Source organism: Micropterus salmoides, unplaced genomic scaffold (assembly GCF_014851395.1).
Source record: "Micropterus salmoides isolate LMB-PRFRI ecotype aquatic unplaced genomic scaffold, ASM1485139v1 Ms_hic_scaffold_8, whole genome shotgun sequence".
Lineage (NCBI taxonomy): Eukaryota > Metazoa > Chordata > Actinopteri > Centrarchiformes > Centrarchidae > Micropterus > Micropterus salmoides.
The window spans coordinates 37,322,521-37,341,781 of record NW_024044570.1 but is presented as its reverse complement, the minus strand read 5'-3'; the positions used below and the strand labels follow the sequence as shown (position 1 = coordinate 37,341,781).

At 39.8% G+C, this 19,261-nt stretch overlaps 1 protein-coding gene across 7 annotated transcripts; it reads left to right on the top strand.

The window, feature by feature from the left end:
* Positions 1 to 1,556: 1,556 nt before the first annotated feature.
* zgc:158868 (uncharacterized protein LOC791147 homolog) lies at positions 1,557 to 18,554 on the top strand. Of its 7 annotated transcripts, none has more exons than XR_005442922.1 (8): positions 1,557 to 1,870; positions 3,452 to 3,506; positions 7,240 to 7,436; positions 7,679 to 7,727; positions 8,756 to 8,874; positions 14,058 to 14,168; positions 14,413 to 14,609; positions 17,960 to 18,554. XR_005442922.1 is itself a non-coding variant. In XM_038707196.1 (8 exons), exons 1-8 carry the CDS (start codon positions 1,724 to 1,726, stop codon positions 17,967 to 17,969), a joined length of 756 nt encoding a protein of 251 aa, XP_038563124.1. In that variant the 5' UTR covers positions 1,561 to 1,723; the 3' UTR covers positions 17,970 to 18,554. The 7 variants fall into 7 exon arrangements, 5 of the variants coding, with proteins under 5 accessions (XP_038563121.1, XP_038563124.1, XP_038563125.1 ...); XR_005442923.1 differs by lacking the exon at positions 17,960 to 18,554 and adding an exon at positions 16,430 to 16,695; XM_038707196.1 differs by lacking the exon at positions 14,413 to 14,609 and adding an exon at positions 17,184 to 17,251 and having other exon boundaries at positions 1,561 to 1,870.
* Positions 18,555 to 19,261: the final 707 nt, after the last annotated feature.

Below are 19,261 nucleotides of genomic sequence, written 5' to 3'. Positions count from 1 at the left end.
TTGTGTGAGCAGTTCTTTAAACATTTCACACATTCATTTCAGCGATTGTTAATCTGAAAATATCAGTTGGAGCAGCTTTAAAGATGCAGCTGAAATTTAGTGTAAACTAAATTGCAACAACCAAGCATTTGGATTGACAAGATGAGTGTTCTATCTATTGCTGCCTGATTGTGAGAGGCTTAAGTATGATGGTATTTGTGTGTCTTTTTAATGCAAGCAAAAAAGCATATTTATCACACTGCAATCAAAAATTAAGTTTGTAATTAAAAATAAACAGGCCTTTTTTTGTGTCATTAAAGTTTTAATTGCTAATTTGTCCTTATTGTTTGCAAGTTAAAAAGTTTTCCTTGCGAGGCAGAACATGCAAGTTAAATAGTTTTGCAAGTTAAAAAGTTAGAACGTTTTGCAAGTTAAATAGTTTTGCAAGTTAAAAAGTTTTCCTTGCAAGTCAGAAAGTTTTGCAAGTTAATAAGTTTAGCAAGCTAAAAAGTTTTACTTGCGAGGCAGAATGTTTTGCAAGTTAAAAAGTTAGAACGTTTTGCAAGTTAAAAAGTTTTACTTGCAAGTCAGAAAGTTTTGCAGGTTCAACCAGTTTGCAAGTGAGAGAGTTTTGCAAGTTGAAAAGTTTTCCTTGCAAGTCAGAAATTTTGCAAGTTAATAAGTTTAGCAAGTTAAAAAGTTAGAACGTTTTGCAAGTTAAATAGTTTTGCAAGTTAAAAAGTTTTACTTGCGAGGCAGAACGTTTTGCAAGTTAAATAGTTTTGCAAGTAAAAAGTTAGAACGTTTTGCAAGTTAAATAGTTTTGCAAGTTAAAAAGTTTTGCAAGTTAAAAGTTTTGCAAGTTAAAAAGTTTTACTTGCAAGTCAAAAAGTTTTGCAGGTTCAACTGGTTTTTAAGTGAGAGAGTTTTGCAAGTTGAAAAGTTTTGCGAGTCAAAAAAGGTCTAAATAAGAGATTCTATTGGTGGTTTGACTGACCAATCATGGGTTTGCGTTGGCGTTTTTTGCTTGAATTAAAAAGACACAAAAATACCTTCATACTTAAGCACATTCCGTCTGGTTGTCCTTACTCAAAATGGTGTCCCTGAAACAGGAAGAGGCACAATTCTTTACTTTCTGGCAAGTGGTAACTTTATATTTCTGCAGCTGCGGTTAACCACAAACTTTCCACATATTCTTGTCTTGACATCATCGCAGATGTACTCATTCTCTGTGGGACAATATCAAACTTCACTCTTAGGGGACAAATGGTATCTTGTATATCCTGAATTACCACATTTTTAAATGTTCCCGCTGTCAAAACGGCAAGCACGTGTCAGGACAAATAAGCGGTTAGCTCATGAGCAAAGCATGACTATGGGGCCAGAGAAGACTCTGTTGACAGACAAAGCTCAGTACTGGAGTCCCAGAAGGACAAAATGTCACTCCAAGTCAAACAGGGACACTTTAGGGAGGGTGCTGGCTGGCTGATAAGATGACAGATGATATATATATATGATGTATAATAAAATGTAAGTTAAAGGTGGTCCAAATGTGCAGTAGGTGTCCTGTGTATACACACAGAGAGGTGAGAGGCTTACTCCTTCCTTCTTGCACAGTACACACCTCTATCAATGACGCACACAGGACTAGCATTACAACAACACTGTGCTCTCACACATGCTTAGTCATTGTCAAGAGAGTGTAGTCAGACAGCTGGTGGGGTTTGACAGCTGATCAGCAAACATGTCAGAGAAACTGGAAGGCAACATTTTAGTGACTGGGACCAACAGAGGCATTGGTTTGGAGCTGGTGAAACAGCTGGCAGAGAAGACAGGAGAGGTGGCTCACATCTATGCCTGTTGCAGAGAACCTGCTGGAACCAGCGCTGAGGTGAGACAATTACAGATCAAGAGTTACGGTTTCTCTGTGTGCAATGGACCCACAACACATGAGGAAGACTTTTTAATGACTTAAAAATAACTTGTGAGTACTGAGAGATTTTTTATGTGCTGTTGTCCTAATTTAACTACTTAATTTAACTAAGTTTATTAAAATATTTTTTAGTTGAGCTTTACATTACAGCTAGGATTTAACATGACAATAGTTGGGTAACAGTGTGATATTAAAGTGGTAATAATTAAGCAGTGACACCTGTTGTTGCATTTTTCAGCCCTGATTCACTGGGTACACAGGTGTTTCAAGGTAAAAAGTCACAGCATGAAACATCAGTGGTCCAGTTTTACCTTTAGGGAATGTTGAAACATAAGGGAGGATGACTTTCAGCATTATAGAGTGGTAATTATCAAGATCATGTTTGGATTAAAATTCAAATTAGCTCTATTGGCATGAATGTGTAACAACAATATTGCCAAAGCATCATACAAAGTACATAAGAACAATCAACCCCATACATTTCATTAAACAAGTAATTAAAGCGTAAAGTAATTAAAGCGTGTGTGTGTTTGTGTTAGAAAAATTTAAATATATTAAAAATTTAAATAAAATAAATAAATAAAACAGCAACTTGGTGAAACAACTGATGCTATTGTTCTTCTTGGAGGAGAGTTGTAGAGAAAACCAATGAAATACGCTGTCAGTCAACGTTTTGTTGAGACATACAGAATGAACATTTTGTCACTTTGCACTTATAACTTTTCCCTAATAATTAATTTGCTTTGCTTATTAGTTACATAAATGTAATCTTCAGGAGACTGGGTTGCTCATAGAGAGCAACCTTTGAGACTAAACTTGTGGGTGTAACCCTGGACAGTATCACGGTCCAAGCATATTGAAACACTGGAGGGGTTCCTCAGTGACTAGGTGGTTCTTCTGAATGTCAAGTGCAAGTGAACAAGTTGTAAGTTGCGTAATCATGACTGTCATTTACATATTATCCAAATATTACTCATGCAACAACAGGAGCTTTAATCAAACAGTCCAGCATCTCCAGGTCATTGGCAGATAAGAGTTTTATCTGTACGTCCATACAGATGTAGGACCAAGAAATGTTCAGTACTCTAGTGTACTCTTTGTAATATTTACAGAGACACAATGATACCCACATTGAGTAAGCACTTGGCCACAGAGGCAAGGAAAAACTCCATTTTGAATTAAATTATGATGACACATTGTGTATGTATTAGATGGTATATAATTAATCTTAATATGTATTTTGCAGCTATGAGTTTTTGTCTGTGTCCACAACTTAATATCATGCTTGCATTAAAGTAGTAAATAAGTATATACTAAATCACTGCTAAAATTGATCAGTTCCATTTTTATTGCCGAGGCCCAAATCACTGTAAATGTTTTGTTTGGACACACCAGCAGGGGTCACTGAATTTAGACCACCTGTGAAATTAGTTAATGAACAGAGTATTTCTTTAGTTTCTCTGTCTGTCTCTGTCCATACAGTCTTCCCTTATCACCTATGTTTCTTTCATTCTCCATGTCTCCCTCTGTTCCATTCAGGCCCTGAGAGACCTCACCAATCAGTATCCTGGAAAGATCACTCTGATCAAACTAGGTAAACACAACACACCCTCATCTGTGTAGATTAAATACACACTGTCAGAACTGAAATACTGAACTCCTGAATCTGCCTGACAACAAGCTAAACCAGCTGTGTTGGAGCAGGGAGAGATCTAAAACATGCAGGACAAGGGTTACTCAGGAGGCTTAGGAAAGCAATAGATTAATAAATCTAGCCTATTATGCTTACATGTCATTGAATAATTAGTTTTTTATATTTATTATTAAATACTTAGCCATCACACAGCAGCAGGGAGGATCCTAGTGTCAACATATTAAGAACATTTTTACACACGTGGCACAGCAGTGGTCACTTCAGGTTATCCAGTCAAATCTTTTGAAGTAAAGCAGCCGTTGGTGACATGTAATGTGTAAACATTACATGTCGCCAACTTATCCCACTAATCACTGAAAAGAAACATGTTGATTGCGCCTGTCAGTTTGAAACATCAGTAAGAGCTGCTGTTTTCCTCTGTTCTGGACATCTAGTGTAATGTTTTGAAATGCAGTCAAAGTCAGCAGACATCAGCAGTATAAAGAGAGAGAAAAGTAGGAGGAGTAGGTCAGGGGGGATAGATAGGCTATCACTAATTACAACAGCGTATGCATTCCTTGGCAGCTACAATCAGTCCTACAGAATAATGCATTTACCCGTAACACTCAGTAGGGACACCTCAAATCACACTGTGATAGGAATCTAATGGTGTTATCAGCTCAAGCTTTAATTGATCGACTTTGAGTGAGTTTGACTCCAGACATTCAGTTTAAAAAACAAATTTTAGAATAACATTTTAAGAACTGTATGAAAGATTGTATTGTATAGATTGTGTATAGTCCTTTGGCTTAGAAATCATTCCAATGTCTGGTAGACTGAACGACCATCGTTGGTATCTTCACCTGAGGCCAATAGGTTACGTTTGTTAAGTTTCCTATTGGCCTCAGGTGAAGATACCAACGATGGTCGTTCAGTCTTGGCCTCAGGTGAAGATACCAACGATGGTCGTTCAGTCTTGGCCACAGGTAGTCTTAACGACTGTAACGACTGTCGTCACAGCAACAAGGAACACTACCGAACCAGCGGTATCGATGACCCGGGCCAACGACCCCACTGAGGTTAAATAGCTGAGTTTCCCTGCCAGTCAGTCAGAACTGAAGAAGTCCTTTGGATGAGGGACGAAACGTCTTCCAGTATCTTCAACCAAGTCCAGTTGCCCTTGATTTTAACCTTCGTTGGATCCCTCAAATAGTATTCAGACCGTGTTACTGTGCCAGAAAGCACCCCCCCCCCAGTCTTTCAGATTGGTCTAATAATATTCTATATGAACTGAGATGTAAAGACATCAAGACTTAAACTTGTTTGTGTTTAAATGGATGTCATAGAAGAGCTTCAAGAGCAGTCTCTGTGGTGTGGTCGACATTCTGTCTGGAAAATCAATTGTCAAAACAATTGTTTATGGCCAAGAAAAGCATTCAACTGTTGAATCTGTCTTTTCAATTATTTATTTAAAGAAGGTTGATATGTGTATGACGGACCAAAAATAACAAATGGAATAAATAAATAAATGCAGAAATAAATGATTAAATACATAAATAAATTAAAATTAAGAATATTTTTGTAATAAAAGGCTATTTCTGTATTTATGCATTTCTACATGAATTTATTTCTGTATTTCTACATTTATTTCTATATGTATTTATTTATTTCTACATTTATTTAAGCCTGCATTTCCACATTTCCACATTTATTTTTTCTGTGCAGTATCTGTTCCTAGGACTGCACTCTTCTGGACAGACACTTCTGATGTTATACCTGGAATCTGCTGTAGCCACTCTCCCAGTTTGGGGGTCACAGCCCCCAGTGCGCCGATTACCACTGGCACCACTGTTGCTGTTACTTTCTACATCTTTTCTAGCTCCTCTTTCAGCCCTTGGTATTTCTCAAGCTTCTCGTGTTCCTTCTTCTTGATGTTTCTGTCACTTGGGATTGCCACATCTATGACTGCAGCCTTCTTCTGCTGTTTGTCGATCAACAAGATGTCTGGTTGGTTAGCCGTCACCAGTTTGTCAGTCTGGATTTTGAAGTCCCACAGGATCTTAGCTCGGTCAGCTACCTGGTTATGGCGTTCCATGTATGTTGTTCCTGCCTGCATCTTACACCCTGCTGTTATGTGCTGTACTGTCTCAGGGGCATCCTTGCACAGTCTGCACCTGGGGTCCTGCCTGGTGTGGTAGACCCCAGCCTCTATTGATCTTGTACTGAGTGCCTGTTCTTGTGCCGCCATGATTAGTGCCTCTGTGCTGTCCTTCAGTCCAGCCTTTTCCAGCCACTGGTAGGATTTCTGGATATCAACCACTTCTTCTATTTGTCTGTGGTACATGCGGACCAGAGGCTTATCCCTCCATGAAGGTTCTTCATCTTCCTTGTCCTCACCCTCGGGTTTCTGCTGCCTGAGGTATTCACTAAGCCCTTCATCTTTGGGGACCATCTTTCTGTTGTACTGTTGTATTCTGTTGGCTGTGGTGGACTTCCTTGCTGCCTCCTCATGGTTTCTGTTTGCCTGCGGCACCCCAAGGTATTTGTAGCTGACCAGCTTGGCAACATAGACTGGAGCAAGAGTTTCAGAGTGGCGAGTCATTAATCTGTAACAAAAGTATCTTTCATCCATGAAGTTTTAACTGAGCTCTGTCTCTACATCACAGGAACAACTTTATGTCCACTGACTGCCTGGAGGGTAGCTAGTGTTTGGCAGGGAGAGGAGAGCTGTGGTGCAGCTCACTGTTTTTCCACTGGTGTTTTTGAGGGCGTGTCTGACTAGCTGCTAGGTGAGCATTATGACACGTATTTTCATTGTGACGTCACAAGAAAGGGAAGTAAAGGCTGGAGTAAAAACAAGCTGTTTTCAGGCAGTCCAGAGCAGAGTTTTCTGTGGGAGATGGGAACTCCCTTTGGGCTGGACTTTGGGCTTTTTCACTTTGCAAACCTAGTACATGCATAAAAAGATATATAACTCAATAAAGGAGAGGGAAAAAGCCAAAAACACTGTGATGTGTAGTCCCATTTACAGCACTGGTAATCCGGATTTGGTAGTGCTGAAATGTCTGTATCTGGTTCAGAGTGATCCAGTCCAGTGTTGCTCACACTTCACTGGTGTTTTCAGGGATGTAACTTTTGTGAAAATCTCCGTTTAAACATCTGTGTGCAGATAGACAGTCTCAAAAACAACACAGGAATGATCAGAAAAAGCAACATCATCACCACAACCTTAAAAAGTCCAGAGTGTGCCCATCCACCGTTATCAACACTGCACCGCACGTTTGTTAGACAGTCGATGGAGAGAGCATAGAATTAATACTACTATACTATTAATAATACTACTATTAATACACTAGTTGATGATATCTGTAATAGCTACAACTAACATATATTTTTACATATAGTAAGTATACAAGAGTGAGTGAGAGAGAGAGAGGGACATAGATAGAGAACACACAGTAGCCCAACACAGGGATGTAAAATAATAGAAATAGAAAGGTAATGGTGGGAACATAGGGACAGCAGGAATCCCACAACCACAGATCCAGACCCTACAGCTCCAGAGCCAGAAACAACTGAAGAAAGAGACAGAAGGAGAGAGGAGAGGGGCAAGAAAGCACAAAAATGTGAACCCAGAACATTTTCATTTTAATATTAATAATGTACATTTGTGTACATGCATGTCCATCTGCAGACACGTCTGATGAGGACAGTATCTCTGCTGCTGTCCAGGCTGTGAGCAAGCTGATCGGGGCCGGTGGGTTGAACCTCCTCATCAACAATGCTGCCATCAACCAACCAGCCTCACCAGCACCATTATCTGCCACCAGGAAAAATGACATGATGGATGTGTATGAAACCAATGTGGTCGGACCATTTCTCATTGCAAAGGTACTCTTTGCTTATAGTGTTCACACACTCACACAGAAATGAGATACCGAAAATTTGAAATATGTAGGTGTGTATTCAAATGGTATTAATATAACTAGTTGAATCATTTATAGCTTAAAGCATTGTACAGACCTACACACCACTGTCCAGAAGCATTGTCAGCTGTTTAATTACACAACAAACTTAAACACTCTGGGAGTATAATTGATCACTAGTCAGTAAACTCTCCTCTCTATCTTCAGATGTTTCTCCCACTGCTCCAGAGATCAGCAGAAAGGGAAAAGAACAAGGGTAAATATCCTTTCTTTCATGTTGTACTAGAATTTGTGTCTCAGATACAGGGATTATGGGGGATTGAAAAAAGCAGAGAAAAAGCAGAGAATCAATGGATACTCATGGTTTCTTGCCCCATCACGCTCTCCTTTTGCGCATGGAATTTTAGCATTAAGTAGAGCAGAGCAGTGACCTGTGATGGTGTGTCTTGCTGTGGATCTAAATGGTACATTCTGTTTTACAAATAGCAACCTGTCCAAGAGCATTATTGCGACATAGTTGTCTGCCCTCAGTCCTTTTCTTCTCTCAGCGCTCTTCAATAAGGAAAAGCTACACCAATGGTGATCCATGTTTGACCTCCTCCATCCTGTTTTTGACTGTAATCCTTCCCCTGAAAGCAGAGTTTCTTTTTATCTGGAGCATCTGGACGTTAGAAACTGTTCTTGCTGGAGCTACTCCATCACTAGATCAGTGACCTTATTGGCATGACTGCATACAATAAAACAGTGCCAAAGCAAATTAACACAAACTATACAATCATAAAAAATTATAAGTTCTCTACAGGGGAATTTTTTCACAACAATGGCATATTGTGGAGCTCCCTACATGGCTGTAGGGTGCTCCCCTTTCAGCTCTGGTAAATCAGTCATTGCTTGTTGGCATAAAACGCATCACTACCGGTGTGCCAGCATCTGAATGTTCCCACAAAACAGATGAAGAAAGTTCTGTCGGAAGAACATCTCACTGCTATCACAGCAGATGTGTTCAGGCATTAAATGCATTGGACTACCAGATATATTTACATCTACAAGACTCCAAGGGGCCCACCAGTGTTCTTAGTCCCCTCCATACTTAACAAAAAGTCAGAATATAGACAGATCTCATGAAGTGGAAACAGTATGAATCGCTGTGATTTATACACAAAAATACATACATGTACAAAAACTATTATTTATATCACATGAACATTCCAATTTTTACATTATAGTTATTATTATTATTCCTATTCCATGATGGAAATTACTTCATCTCTCTCTCTGTCTCAGGTGATGAAATGTCCTGCAGCAGGTCAGCCATCATCAACATCTCCACGATCATCTCATCCATAGAGAAATGTCCAGAAACCTTCCCTATAGCACAGATGTACTCGTATAGGACCAGCAAGGTAAAAAGGATTTACACAAAATCTGATTTTAATATGCTTAGTATATCATTTTGGTACATCATATCATTTTCCCCTCCCCCCCTACACACGCACTCCAAGAAAATGAGTGAAGCCTAGTGCACACTACACGATTTTTAGCGATCAGTGGTCACCAGTCATTAAGTGTGAACTACACAAGGACGCATCAAAACGGCTCCCTGACACATTTGTGACACATCACAGTCAGCCAGATATCTGGCACGTCAAATATCTGGAGGAGTCGGCCGACTCGACATCCACATCCAGCCAATGAGAGCAGGCTGCTACTTTTTCACTGCAAAACACTTTTTACTCCCCTCCAGCTCTCTCTGTAGCTCAGACGATCCCTGCTACCTGCGTGTGCTGATCCATACTTTCACCCAGATTCTTTGTCTTTATAATTGCTGTCTTTATAATTTTGAAAACCAGATGTTGTCATATGTGTATCCTCTGACCCAGTTTGATAAATAATGTTGTATGTGGTTCTCCTATTGCGTAACGTGAAGACTTCACAGCCTCTCTTCAGGTAGGACTCTCATCCTGCAAGACTTGTCTTTGTAAAGACAGAAACTGACAGGATAAACCTGCCTGTCAGCTCACACTGGTCGGTTTCAGTGGATTTACCATAAAAGGCGTGTGTGACGGCGTGATAGGCACTGCTAACTGTGGTGTAGCAGTGATCCAAAGTGTTCCCCTCTCTGGTTGGACACTTTATAAACTGTCTGTATTTGGGGAGTTCTTTGTTGAGATTTCCCCTGTTAAAGTCACCGAGGACAATAACAAGGGAGTCCGGGTTTGTCTGCTCCACACACAGTATCTGGTCAGCCAGCATGCGGGAACCAGAGGGAATGCAAACTGACGGGGGAGTAAAACAGTTTACAGTTAATGATAAGAAATTCCAGATTAGGAGAACAGTGCTGCTGAATCAAGTCCAGTATCTTCAACCAAGTCCAGTTGCCCTTGACTTTAACCTTCGTTAGATAACTATGACCTGGATGACTGAGAATCTTCACAGAATTAAGTCGGTACACCAGCCAGTTAATATAAAAACAAACACCTCCACCTTTTGTTTTGCCGGAGAATTCTGTGTCGCCGCTCTGTACATGTTGGAAGCCTGCCAGCTGCAGCGCGGAGTCCAGTATCAGTTCAGACAGCCAGGTCTTCGTGAAGCACAGAACAGAAGATGAATAAAAGTCTCTGTTTTTCCCCACCAGAAGCTGAAGTTTGTCCAGTTTGTTGCACAGTCGAATCACAGCCGAAAACTGAATTAAGACACAAAAACAAAACAAAACAAAGCGCACCTAACACCGAGGTAGCTATACTCAGCGCCAATGAGGAGTGACGATTTTGTCAACATGCTTCTTGGAATTCTCAAGAGCCTGATGTCCACTTCTGTCTGTCTAGAATTGAAGAAGATTTTTTGGTAGAACTTTGAAAGTGAGTGAGCAAAATTTGATGGTGTCTTCAAGGAAATAGTGGAGGCTGTGGAAGAGCCAAGCGCATCTGGAGTGAGGACAGGGGATGCCCACACTCACTACAGAGAGCTGCACAAAACTGTAGTCGAAAGCATCCTCTTGCAAATAACCACAGAGTCAAACGGAATCAGGAAATAAGGAGCTTGATGTTGCCTCATGACTGACTAATAAAATGTATTATACAACAAATAACATTATAGGATGCAGAATTAGCAGGCTAGGTTTTTACACCTTATCATGTGCAGAAACTGTGCCTTACAAATAAACTTCCCAAACTGCATTCACTGTCATAGGAAATTACATTACTCATTCCTCATGTAGACAGTTACTCTTTGTGGTAATGGTTACAACATGTAAATAGTTACAGGCATAACATTATGTCACACATTGCGTGACTAAAAACATAGAAACATCCTAGGGTTTGTGAACTAAATAACCCCGGGGTTTCATAAATAAAAAACAACTTGTGTCACACTTGTTAAAGAACTGTTACTGACAGACATATCCTGCTACATAAAGGTGGGGTGGGCAACGTTGAAGAACTAGCAAGACTGTTGAAAGAATCCAACCAAAAAAATCCCAGCTCCTCCCTTCAGGCCTTGCTCCAAAGCCACTCCCCCAAAACATATGTTCATGTGCAGTGAGTGCATGGGCAGAGTGCGGACAGGCTCCATATGTTTTCAAAAGCTCAGCCAAAAATAACAGACATGTTTGATTCTATGTAATAAGATATATAACTATATTGATGGTGGCTCAGTGGGCTAAGAAGCATAATCTGTAACTGTGACGTCAGGTTTGAATCAGGCCCAGGACCTTTATCAAGTTGTCCCCCTTTCTGTCCCCTAACCTTCCGATCTCTCTCAACTTTTAACTGTTTAACAAAAAGTATAAATGTCCCCAAAACAGTCTTCCATAAACAAGAAACAGCATTTTAATTTCAGTGCAGTGGTCACCCACAGAAGGAATCTGATGGTCTCTCAGCTCTACAAAGTATAAAGTTATTTGTAGTCTGTTACTGTCATATATACTTCTGTAAAATAAAGCAAAAGGGAAGAACGTGCAGATAAAAGACACAGGCACACCTGATGCATTTCAAACGCAGGAAGCTGATAGATTCCCTGTTTAGCCAGTTTCTCCACCAAGCTGTGACATGGTATGTTTGCAAATCAATCACCAGCAAAGATCAAAGGACAAGCCTGTTGGTAGCACGAAAGTCTTTACAAAGACTACTGACACCAAATCTTATCTCACATTCTGCTCAGATTTTGCCAGCTGGAGTAGTCTCGCATTGACTACCTGTAAAGGAACAAGTAAAGCTATCAGTACTTAAACCTTTGGTGTCACTGTACTCCTACATCATCTCTGAGCCAAAGAGATGAGACACAATGGTCATTTTGCAGACACTTTTGGCTGTGGCTCAGTAGGTAGAGCGGGTTTCCAAGGATTCAGGCCCTGGTTCCTCCAGGCTGCATGTCGAAGTGTCCTTGGGCAAGATACTGAATCCTGACTGTGTGTGAATGTTAGTTTCCGTTTGAGCACTTACATTCACTATATGAATGTGAATGTGAATGTGATGTTGTGTGAAAGCGCTCTGAGGTGTCGCAAAGACTATAATGGCGCTATACAAATACAGAGCATTTACTTTCCAGGTGTCTTGCACAGGTGTTTTGGTGGGAGTGCGGTTCAAATTGAGAATTAGATCAGCAGCAATGATAAAAGTTGAAATCAGAGTAACAAGTTTAACACATTATTGTGATGTATGGAGCTTTTGTGACAAGGTGCCAGGTTGTTGGGGGTTTAAATCCCATTCTGGCACGAATCCCCTCTCTACTACACCGTTCAATAAAGATGAGAAGCCCTAGTTAATGTCTCAGAAAATAGACAGCTGTGATTGGGGGGCTTCCATCTACAAAAACAGACCAATTTATGAAAATTATAAGGAAATTATTTTTCTTTTGTTTGTGGGTTTGCATATGTCATCGACCAATTACAGGCTAATGCTCAGCAAGTCTATGAACTATATGTCTAGCAGTCCAGACACAAATAACCACAATTCAGAAAATTCATATTTGCATTAAATAATGTTTAAAACATGTTTCACTAATTACAATTTGTCACACAATTACCTGTTCCCGTGAGCGTCAGCAGTCCATCTGAAGTCATTTGAAGTCATTTATCTTTTCTTCTCTTTTCCAGGTTTTGCATTCTAATTTATGATGTCATTGTAAAGATGGAAGACCACGCTTAAACAAAACAAGAAGTGTGTTTCCTTCATTTGGCATAGGAAGTATCTGTCATAAGAGAGCTCCCTGTTTTTTTGTTCAGCTTCTGAAATATTCACATTACTGCACAGATCAGGTATGATGCTGAGGCTGTGCAGTATTTCCTCAGGCCAGCTCTGGTTCTCTTGGTGATAGCAGTCACTCTGAGGACTGTGCCATGGGATATGGCCTTTGAAATTTGTCTCCTGATTTGTGAAGGTTGGTCTTATTCCTCCTGAATAGAAGATTTTACGCTCAATGAAGTTTTGATCAAATAAAGGAGAAGAAAACAAAATATTTCATGTTTTTGAATTTAGCACAAATCAGAAATTGAGATAAAAGCTTGAAAAAATTTAAGCAAACATTTTGAAATGACAAATTAAGAACTAAATAGAAATGTACTTGTCAAGGGTTAAAGAAGTTAAAATAGGGGAAATGATTCGCAATGAGGTCTTTATATGTGAAACTTATCCAAAAATGTTTTAACTTGGATGGTTTTGACATTTTGACAGTTCCCACTGTGCGGACAAACGGACAAACTACTCTACGTTCTTCGTCTTCTTTTGGAATTCCGGCAGTGTAGATGCTCATCACTATGTTGAAAACAAATATACGAAGAAGAAGAAAAAGTAATGATATACAGCGTTATTCCACAACGCTGTATTTTGGCTTTGCTTATTTGCTAATTGAACAAAGTGGAAAGGAGTCTTGATCCTCACCTGACTATGCCTTTGTAAATTTCATCTATTATGTGGTTTATAATGGACTGTGGTGCAGAAACAGTGATGTTTCACACTTACATTTTCCTGTTGTCTGTCAGTGGCAAAGCTCATCCTTACACTAGATGGGATAGTTTTTGAGATGTTCTTCATTTACTTTAACTACATACTAGTCCAGATGAGCCAACCCTCCCAAGATGTAACAAAACGTATGATTACAGTACAGTACAGTAATGTATTACAGGAGTATGAGACATCATGTAGCACTTCATTTCTTGATGTTGCTGTTGTTTGATGAATAAGTAACAATCATTTTCACAATAACATATGGTATTACTGTGTCAGCCACCGTAGGTATCCTACACTCTTTGAAAGGGGAGGCTGTAGACTGAATCTTACACACTGAACCTTTAAAAAAGCACCATGTGTAATTTATTTATTTTATTTTGTTACAGATAAGGAGTTACTTAAACTCCTCAGCTTATTAAAACTTCCACATTCCTAGAAATCATACAGAGGATGACCCCATGTCACACATGGCCTACTGTCTTTAACCTGAGCTGATCCTAGGGACCCACACATCCTGGGTTTCATGATTAACACTCAATACTATTACACTTAATTCATTTTTGTAACACAATATTTAACAATTCCCATATTGTTGACTTTTGGAAAAACAAAGCTTCTGTCCTTTCTGCTGTGCTCACCAGGCAGCGCTGAATATGCTGACTCGCTGTCTAGCTGAGGACTTCAAGATACACAACATACTGGTAGCAGCAATCCACCCCGGCTGGGTCCGCACAGACATGGGAGGAGAACAGGTGAGGTGATGGAGCGTTTACAGAGAAGTACTGTATGCCTTTTAAATATAATATATATATATATAAAATATATTCTGTTCTTTAATTCTTACTTTAATATTTGTGTTTGTGTGTGCTGCAGCCTCTGTGGAGTTTATATTGTCTGTACATTATTGTTGGTTTGGGCATAAATGGTAAATAGCTACATTAAACAGCGCTTTTATCCAAAGCTAGTCATTCACGCACACATTCACCCCGTGTGTAGGGTAACTACCAGGAAGGGTGCTGGCCAACCATAAGGAGCAATTTGGGGTTCAGTTCTTGTCAAAGTACACTTTGTGGACAAAGTACACTCACATGTGGACAGGAGGAGGTGGGGATCGAACCACCAATCCTGTGACCTACCTCCTGAGCTACTGAGCCATTTTTGTAGACCAAACAACTCAGCAGTAAATAAAGTTGGTAAGATTGGCTCCACCTCCACCATCTCCAACATTATAATGCATCAGAAAAAAATCATCCCACAATAAAACATAATAATCTAAAGCTTACATTAACATTTTTAATGCAGGACTTGAAATGGTGTAATGTAATTTTTACATCGTGGCATTATTACTTTGAAGTAAATTACCTTCACCACCGGTATCCATCAGCTTCATGAGCTACAGTGTCCTTCATACTAATGAGGGGTTTGTAAGTTTGTTTTTTGTTAGCAGTGTGCAGCTATGGATACAAATGTTGGTTGGTCAGTTAGTTCACCACTTTGGTCCAGACTGAAATATCTTTACTGCCTCTTAGACCCCATCCCGACTAGGTTGCTTAAAGAAGTTTTACCCTTAGTCAGCACTTCCATACTAGATATGATCAATCTATCTCTATCAACAGGCTATGTACCACAGTACTTTAAAGTAGCTGTAATTAAACCTCTTCTGAAAAAGCCCAAACTTGATCCGGATGTTTTAGCCAACTATAGACCTATATCTAACCTTCCATTTCTCTCTAAGGTTCTGGAGAAAGCAGTTGCTAAACAGCTGTGTGACTTTCTACAGAGCAATAGTTTATTTGAGGATTTTCAGTCAGAATTTGGAGTTCATCATAGTACAGAGACAGCACTGGTGAAAATTACTAACAACTTCCTTATTGCATCAGACAAAGGACTTGTCTCTGTACTGGTTTTATTAGATCTTAGTGCTGCATTTGATACCATTGACCATCAGATCCTATTGCAGAGACTGGAACATTTCATTGGCATTAAAGGAACCGCTCTAAGCTGGTTTAAGTCCTATTTATCAGATCGATTTCAGTTTGTACATGTTAACGATGAGTCCTCCATGCACGCCAAAGTTAGTCATGGAGTTCCTCAAGGATCTGTCCTCGGACCAATCCTCTTCACTTTATATATGCTTCCTTTAGGCAATATTATCAGGAAATATTCCATAAACTTTCATTGTTATGCAGATGATACTCAGTTATATCTATCGATCAAGCCAGATGAAACTAATCAGTTAGCTAAACTTCAAATGTGCCTTCAGGATGTTAAAACCTGGATGACCTGTAATTTTCTAATGTTAAACTCAGATAAAACTGAAGTTATTGTTCTGGGGCCAATGCACCTCGGTGACGCATTATCTAAAGATATAGTTTCCCTTGATGTCATCGCCCTGGCCTCCAGCACCACTGTGAGGAATCTTGGAGTTATCTTTGATCAGGACATGTCGTTTAGTCTCACATTAAGCAAATTTCAAGGACCGCCTTTTTTCACCTACGTAATATTGCGAAAATCAGGAACATCCTGTCTAAAAATGATGCAGAAAAACTAGTCCATGCATTTGTTACTTCTAGGCTGGATTAGTGCAATTCTTTTTTATCAGGCTGCTCGAAAAAGTCCATTAAGACTCTTCAGCTGATCCAGAATGCTGCAGCTCGTGTTCTGACAGGAACCAGGAAAAGAGATCATATTTCTCCTGTTTTAGCTTCTTTGCATTGGCTTCCAGTAAAATCCAGAATAGAATTCAAAATCATTCTTCTCACCTACAAAGCTCTTAATGGTCAGGCACCATCTTATCTTAAAGAGCTCATAGTGTCACACTCTGCCTGTCTGCCATGCCGTGTTTTGCACTTTTGTATTTAGTTAGCGTTATTTTGGTCTGTTGGGTTTTGGGGGTCTGTCTTGTCTGTCGTCTAGTATTCAGTAACCCTTGTCATGTCTGTTACCCCAGTGATCCCTCTGCATGTCTGTCTCTGTTTTCCCCTGCTCTCTCTTTCTCTCTCTGCCTCGTTAGCCTCATGTCTTTCACCTGTGTTGCTCCCGCCCTGCTCGTTAGTCCTTGTGTATATATACCTGGTGTTTCTGTCTTGTCTTTGTTGGGTTATTGTATGTTGTCCCCCTGTGTTGCAGTGTGTTCTTGTGTCGTCAGCCTCACTTGTTGTGTTTCCCTGCTTGTTATTGGATGTTGGATTTCTGTTGGACAACCTTTGTTTTTGGACTCTGTCATCAGCCACTCAGTTTGCTCGCCTTTGTTTGTTTATTAAAACCCCTTGAACTATACCTGCACTATCCGTGTCCTGCATTTGGGTCCTACTACCTGCCTCCACACGACAAACTGTGACACATAGTACCTTACTACCCCACCAGAGCACTGCGCTCCCAGAATGCAGGGTTACTTGTGGTTCCTAGAGTCTCCAAAAGTAGACTAGGAGACAGAGCGTTCAGCTATCAAGCTCCTCTCCTGTGGAACCAGGTTCCAGTTTGGGTTCAGGAGGCAGACACCATCTCCACATTTAAGAGTAGGCTTAAGACTTTCCTCTTTGATAAAGCTTATAGTTAGGGCTGGCTCAGGTGAGTCCTGAACCATCCCTTAGTTATGCTGCTATAGGCCTAGACTGCCGGGGGATTTCCCACTATGCACTGAGCTCCTCTCTCCTCTACTTTCTCTCCCTCTGTATGCAACCAGTATGTATGCAGCAACTTTTCCCCTTTCTGGTAGTCTTGTGCTTTCTCGTCCCTCTCCTCTCTCCTCCTATCACTTCCTGCAGGTGTTTCTGGCTCTGGAGCTGTGGAGTCTGGATCTGTGGTTCTGCACGAAGTTTCTGCCTCTTAAAAGGAAGTGTTTCCTTGCATCTGTTGCCTAGTGCTGCTCTTGGTGGGAACTGTTGGGCTTCTGTAAATAGCATCACAGAGTACGGTCTAGACCTGCTCTTTTATGAAAAGCGCTGTGAGATAACTGTTGTTGTGATTTGGCGCTATATAAATAAAACTGAATTGAACTACAGAATGAATTGCCATGAAATTGTGCACAGACATTCATGGTTCCCAGAGGATGACTTTTCCTCTATGGCTGACATTTTTGATTTAGAGTGGAAAAGTCTTGATGAAAGTATTGGATGGATTGTCATGAAATGATTTCATTCATATCCCCCTCAGGAGGAATTGTAGTAACTTTTTTCTTGCTTCCTACTTTTTATGGCTGTTTATAAGGCTATTTATAGTGTCAGTGCACACAGACCTGTCCAATCCTTCTAAGGTGTACCTAGATGTTAGAGGGGAGGGATGCTGGGTCTGTTGGTTAAAGTTTAATTTCTCAAACAGTAATGTTTTTGTAATCTTCAATCTTAAAATTGCAGGTGAAAACAAACTTAAAATTTTTAGCTTCTTGGCCTTCCCTATAATAGGCCCTGGGTAATTAGTTCCACTATTGCCACCACTGTGAAGCTCCTGTATTTAGGCCCTACCTTACATGAGTAGTAGTGAATAAATGAATAATGCAGTTTCCACTTTCATTTTTTATTGACTTATCTCTTGTCTCCATTAGGCTCCTTTAACCACCCAGGACAGCGTACTTGGCATGCTCAGTGTGATGTCATCACTCAGCAACAAAGATTGTGGGATGCTTGTGGACTGGCAAGGAAACACTATCCCCTGGTAGCAACCACACCAGACCTACCGACTAAACACAGCAACAGCCACCTTTGTTTGACATCTGAGAGTCAAATTAAAAGCTTTTTAGCAACATGTTGTCTCTAACTTCTCATTGGACAATTTGGCTGAAAAACATGCTAGTCACATTTTGAAATGGATATTTTATACCATTTATTTAAACATATCCTAGCATAATATTTACATTTACTCATTTGGCAGACTACTTGATTTTATGTTCAGTGGTTATATCCATTATAAACACAACTGCCAATGTGTCTTTGTTTTCCTCATTTAAAAACTAAATGTTGCATTACATCTGACTTTCACATCTTGGTACATTAACAGAAAGGTTCTGATTTTTTGAAGTCCACCTTAAAGCAACATTATGTAAGATTTGTTTTTTGTGTGATGTGGCATCCCTACCTCAGAGTGTAATTCACTGTTGTAATAAAGATCCTTAGGAGCTTCTAAGGAGCTGTACACGTGCATTTGTTATGACTACATTATTTCAAAAACTAGCAAGTCAACACATTTACTCATGTTACTGTAATTGAGTAGCTTTTTTTTAAGTAGTTTTCTAACCTAATTTTACTTATGTTTTATTTTAATTATTGTACTTCGCTACATTTTAAATCACAGCTGTTACTGAGTAAAAGAAACTTCACCTTTTGCAGCTCTAACGGGATAGGCTATGTAGCAGCGGATCAATAACGTAATGCAGAGTAGAGGCCAGCTAGAATTAAAAATGAATTATCATTAAATGACTAGGCTAGGCGATTTTGTTTTTTTTCCTGGACATGTCAGAACAGATGTGGGAGAGATTCTGAATGTGCAGAATACCTGCTGAAACACTTGAGCTATTAAAGTCCAGGAGTTTATAACTGAATTAAAATGAATTCATTTATCACTGAGGTGAAAAAGGTCCCATAGGCCTATTAAGAGGTTATTTCCCCGGTCTCTTCACAACTCTTTGCTGCTGCTTATAGCTGAAGAGCATTACGCTGTTGTCATGATAATTCCAATGTTACGTAGCGCAGTCACAGGCACAGCGAGCCCGGAGTGACAGAGACGCCGATGACCCTGTTACAAGTCAGTGTACCATCAAAATGATTTTTAATTTGTTATTTTAAGAGAAATTACTACGTAATGTTGCTTTAATAAAAGGCTCACATATGTGTTACTGTGTAGAGAGTTA